Here is a 5,464-nt window from a genome sequence, read left to right as displayed (position 1 = left end):
CAAAAGAGAACCATTCCAAAACCATTTAATCAAATGTATAACCAGTAGTGAAACTACAATTGAAAACAATATATTTACGGTACATTTTATTGTTTGAAACCATATGTGTACCATACAATGTACGGTTTCTTAAAACCCACGTATCAGTATTTATAACAATTCATTTACAATATAATGTATGGTTTTGCAAAAAAATATATATGGAGAAAAATATTTTTTTATATTGTTACGATACTTAACCACCCGTATAGTATATTGTAAAAATCTTATTTACAATATACTGTATTGGGTTCTGCATTACATTTTATTGTTTTTGAATTTTTATTTTTACAGTGGTGTCTATTGTAAAAATATGGTTTTAAATAGTACTGTTACAATACAACGTTCGGTTTTTCTACTGTATTTTTTATTCGGGACGGCGGACTTTTCATCACCAAAATTCCTTGATTTTCCAAAAATGTCACAAATTTGTCGGAGTTAAAAGGTGGACCTCCATCTGTGACCACAACATCCGGCAGACCAAACCTGGCAAAAATATCTATAAGAACCTTTAAAACCTTTTTGCTATCCGTACCATAGCGCATGTACTCTAGCTCGATCCACTTTGTATAACTGTCAACGACAAGCAGGAAAACTTTCTCATCAAAGTAAAAAAAAATCCGCATGAATTCTGCTGAATGGCTTTGTCGTTGGAATCCACTGGGAATAGGGAGCCTTCTTGTTGATCGCTGTCATCTGATGGCATGTCACGCAGGTTTTCACGTAGTCCTCCACATCTTTGTTCAGTCCGAACCAGTAGACTGTCCTCCGAGCTAGTTGTTTGATCTTGCTGATACCTGAGTGGTTCATATGAAGCATTTTAAGAACTTTGCTCTTCATACTCTCAGGAATCACCACGCGATCCTGGAACAAAACGCATCCTCCGACCTCTTCAAGCTCCTGGTAGTGAGAGTACACATCCACAAAACGTCTTTCCAATCTCTGAGGCCAACCTTGCTTCAGGTATTTTAAAATTGATTGCAAAAAATTATCGTTCAAAGTTTCTTTGGCAACCTCTCTGTAGTCGATTGGAAATTCATTGGAAAAATTAAGATTTTTGACGTACTCTCTTGCTAACTCTCTAGGAACTTCATCAGATAAAGGGAAACGGCTACAAAAATCGGCATTGCCCATCCTTGAAGAAGGTCTGTAAACAATATCGTATTCGTAAATAGAAAGCTCCATAACGTATCTTTGCAAACGCGTCACAGAAATGGAATTTTTACCTTCCTTGCCAAAAATACCGATTAAAGGCTTGTGATCAGTATAAATGGTAAAATGCATCCCGTAAAGAAATTTATGAAATTTCTTTACTGTGCTAACCACGGCTAGAGCTTCAAGATGCAAAATGGGGTAGTTTTTCTGTGCGCTGTTGAGGGAAAATGAGGTGAAACAAATAGGTTTTTCCTCGTTATCAACCAAATGAGCGATTACATCTCCTAAACCATAGCTGCAAGCATCTGTTACTACGATAATAGGCTTATACGGGTCAAAATACTCCAAAAGGTTTGGGTTTAAAAGAAATCCTTTACAATCGTTGAAAACTTTTTCACAGTTGTCTGTCCAACAATACGTCACATTTTTCTTTAAAAGATTGTAAAGGCAGCTGATGCGTGTGGACAAATTGGGAATGAACTTAGAATAGTAAGTTACTAGTCCCAAAAATGCCTTTAATTCTGAAACATTCCGCGGAGCTTTCGCTTCACGGATAGTTTTCACTTTGTCGGGACAGGGAAGCAATCCCTTGTCTGTTAAAACATGTCCCAAGTAAGGCAACTGCGTAACAAAAAACTTGCATTTTTTCCAGTTCACTTTTATGTTAGCTTTGGCAAGTCGTTCCAAAACTAATAAAAGTTTCTTCTTGCAATCGTTAAAATCCTTACCCGCTATCAGCACATCGTCTAAATAAACCGAAACATTTTCCAAATCACAAAGGACTTGGTCCATGACCTTTTGAAATATTGCTGCGCTGGATGAGGCTCCTTGGGGAAGTCTATTGTATGTGTAGAGGCCCTTGATGGTATTTATCACCATGAACTTCTTCGAACGATCCGTTAAAAGCAGCTGTGTATAAGCACCCTCTAGGTCCAAGGAACAAAATATGGTTGAACCCGAAAGCGTAGCAAACAGATCCTGCGCTACTGGCAAAGGATACGTGTTTGGAAGCAAAACTTTATTGATGGAGACTTTGCAGTCTATCACCAAACGAATACTTTGATCCTTCTTCACAATGGCAATAACCGGCGAAGCCCATTCGCTGGCTTCAACTGGCGTGATAACTCCTTGCTCCTCTAAATCCGCCAAATAATCAACAACTTGCTGTCTCAAACGTAATGGAACTTCATAGGCCTTTTTAAAAATGGGTGTGTCTTCCTTCAAGATTAAATCTCCCTTATAACCAACTATTGGACTAGAAAAATCTTTGGTGAAAATTGTCGGAAACTTACGCTTTACTTCTTCAACAACATCTTGCTCGTCAGCTACGTCAATGTTCCCAACAGTCAAAGGAGGGTTGGTGAAGGTGTTTCTCCATCCAGAATAGAACTCGTCCAACCATGTGCGGCCCACCAGCGGGATAAAGTTGTTGTTGCAGCGTAAAACAACCATGCTCAGTTGCTTTCTATTTCCGGCGAGCTGTACCTCCACATTAAATTTTCCAACAACTTTAAGTTTGTTGCCGTCAATAACAACCAGTTTTTTATTGCAACGTTGTATCTCGCAATTTGCAAAGTTTCTCAGGTACAACTCCTCCGAAATCACGCTCTCCGCTGACCCACAGTCGATTTCCATGGTCAAACGTCTCCTATTGATTAACACCTCCACATAGCAGGGGTCATTGATCTTGTTGACGGATGAAATCATTAGACAAGGCATACCGTCTGAGTAATCGGAGTCTGAATCCAAATCTTTTTTCAACCTCTTAAAAAGACCTGAATCTCGACCTGAATCTTTAGAGCTAGAAGATGGCTTTGGAGAATCTATAAATTTAACGCTTGCTTGACTTTTACTGGGGCTTTTACCGTGTAAACGGTAGCAAAATTTTCTAGTGTGCCCAGATTTCTTGCAAAAGGAACAAATGTAAGTCGGTTTACTAGAAACTCCACCTCTTTTGCCTCGATAATTGCTGTTACTCCTACTTCTGGGTGAAATAGATCGCTTTTTGTCAAAACTACGACTTCTGTTTCTAAATCTATTTCTAGACCTTGAAACATCAGATCGCTGACCTAATCTTGCTACTATGCTTACTCGTCTTTCATCATCATGATTAAGTTGCTTTGACCTACTGGCTGAAATCTCAGAGTTGAGAATCAACCGTTCTGCTTTAGCAGCAGACAAATCTTCTTCATCGCAAAGCCTTTTCTGCAACTGAGTATCATTAACTCCAATCACAAGCATGTCGCGTATAGCCCTGTCTTTAAATTCTCCAAAATCACATCGTTCTGCTAAATTTTTAACGGTAATTACGAAATTTTCCAAAGATTCATTCCTGCCTTGCCTCTTTGTCCAAAACTTGTAGCTATGCACTACGGCAGAATCATTTTTGTCATAGCGTTTCTTCAATTCATCTGTCATTTGTTTGTAAGTAAGATCATTGAAATTTTTTCCAGGAAAAAGCCTTTTTAGTTCGGTGAAAACTTCTTTCCCACAAACTGCAAGGAAAGACGTTTTATAACGAGCCTCTGGATAGTCATTATGCTTAAAAATCCATTCAAGCTGCTCTTGGTATTGACTGAATGGCATTGAATATGGTATGTAAAGTTCCGCAACTGACGTCATAGTCATCCTTTCAAAAGAAATGCACAAGAAATTACACAAAAAAATTAAAATCGGATCCAATCAGTTGTCAAAATAAAATAAAATCAAAAATTTTATCGCACAAAAGAAATCCACAAAAAATCCATTAAAAAGAACAAAAAAAAAACCACGTACCTGATTTGATACACAAAACGACGACGAAAAGCACTCTCGTTGCACTCCGCAACCAAAAATCCGGTCAAAATCCTTACAAAATGGCCAGCAGCAACCACAACAAAAAACCGGCACCAAAACTTCCTTCCGATGCACTAGGTATGCAAATCCACAGCAGCAGCAGCAGCAAAACTACGATGGCGAATTCAATCAGCACTATCACGATGAATCACTATGGCAGCTCCGTCGGTTTCAACAAATTAGCGATGGAGATTTCGCACAGCTCTTCCAACGGCGCCAAATCACGATGGCAGCTTCCTCTTCAGGTTTCAGCAGCAGCAGTGGCAATTCGGTTCACTCTCCAGTCAGTAGCAATAAAACTAATTCACTTTTCCACTGGCGACGTTGTTCACCAACAAAAAGCCAGTTCGTTGAACTGTGATGCACTTTTGATGCACTTTTTTGTTGATGATGCCGGTCAGTCACACCAAACAGCCGACCAGCACGTTCTTGATAGTGGTGAACTCTGCTCTCCTCGATCACACACTGCTCACTCACACTCGGTTCGGAACTGTCAACTTTCCGTGAATTTCCTTTTTTTCCGTTCCCAGTCGCTGGGATTTGCTGCGGCACTGATTCGCACACTGAGAAAAAAATTGCTGGTGTTCGTGATGTTTGCGCAAAATGTTCGCTGTAAATGTGTGATGTGAAAAAAAAGGTGTGTGTAAAAAATTATCGTCGACAAAAATTAACCACGTATCGGCAAAATGGCGTTACTCTAAATGGTTCTACTCCAAAATCAGTTTGGGAAAATTGTCACTTTTCAGTCTTTCTTCACCAACAAAAGCACAAAGCAAGGTTATTGTTCTGGAACGAAAGGCTTTGTATCACAAAAACTCAGAACAATGGCCAACCAAGCTAAAAATTTGGCGGAATTCAAAAATGGTTTTCACAAGGAAAAAAAAATTACTTACGCCGATCTCCTTGGTTAAAAAATCGTGAAATTTGCTTCAATTCACTAAAAGCTTGCACGGCAAAATCACACGCGAAAAATTAAACTCATGCAAGGCTAAAACACTTTTAAGTAAAAAAATTCTATCCTCGTACGTCACTGTAAAGTCTTTAGAATCGAGAGGTAATAAGACTTTCTAGTAGCGAAATGTAATTAAAACACGTCTAGGTTTGACGGTAGTCACAAAACTTCTCTTTTCTCTCTTCATGCTTTCTCCCGAATACACTGAGCGAGTTCTCAAGCGTTTGTCACTACTACAAAATGAAAGTTTTCTTCGAAAGGTCAAAAGCACAACGATTCCCTGGCAAGATAGGAAGTCAAATAAGGAGCGGAGAGCAATAACGCGCCTTCGGATTGGTCATACCAACATGTCACATCGAGCAATCTTCTCTCGAGAAAGCAACATTTGCAACACATGTGGAGTCGAAATAACCGTTCCGCACATACTCACGGACTGCCGTAAATATGATGCAGAGAGATCTGAAATCAAACTAGACACAGACA

At 39.2% G+C, this 5,464-nt stretch overlaps 1 protein-coding gene across 2 annotated transcripts; it reads right to left on the bottom strand.

The window, feature by feature from the left end:
- Positions 1–422: 422 nt before the first annotated feature.
- LOC134289738 (uncharacterized protein K02A2.6-like) lies at positions 423–5,147 on the bottom strand. Of its 2 annotated transcripts, none has more exons than XM_062856160.1 (2): positions 4,923–5,147; positions 423–4,815 (listed from the first exon to the last, which is right to left on the bottom strand). In XM_062856160.1, the coding sequence occupies exon 2, from the start codon at positions 3,820–3,822 to the stop codon at positions 643–645; it is 3,180 nt and encodes a 1,059-aa protein (XP_062712144.1). In that variant the 5' UTR covers positions 3,823–4,815; positions 4,923–5,147; the 3' UTR covers positions 423–642. The 2 variants fall into 2 exon arrangements, with proteins under 2 accessions (XP_062712144.1, XP_062712143.1); XM_062856159.1 differs by having other exon boundaries at positions 423–4,639.
- Between the last annotated feature and the right edge of the window lie 317 nt (positions 5,148–5,464).

Source organism: Aedes albopictus, chromosome 3 (genome assembly GCF_035046485.1).
Source record: "Aedes albopictus strain Foshan chromosome 3, AalbF5, whole genome shotgun sequence".
Lineage (NCBI taxonomy): Eukaryota > Metazoa > Arthropoda > Insecta > Diptera > Culicidae > Aedes > Aedes albopictus.
This window is presented reverse-complemented; position numbering and strand designations above follow the sequence as displayed.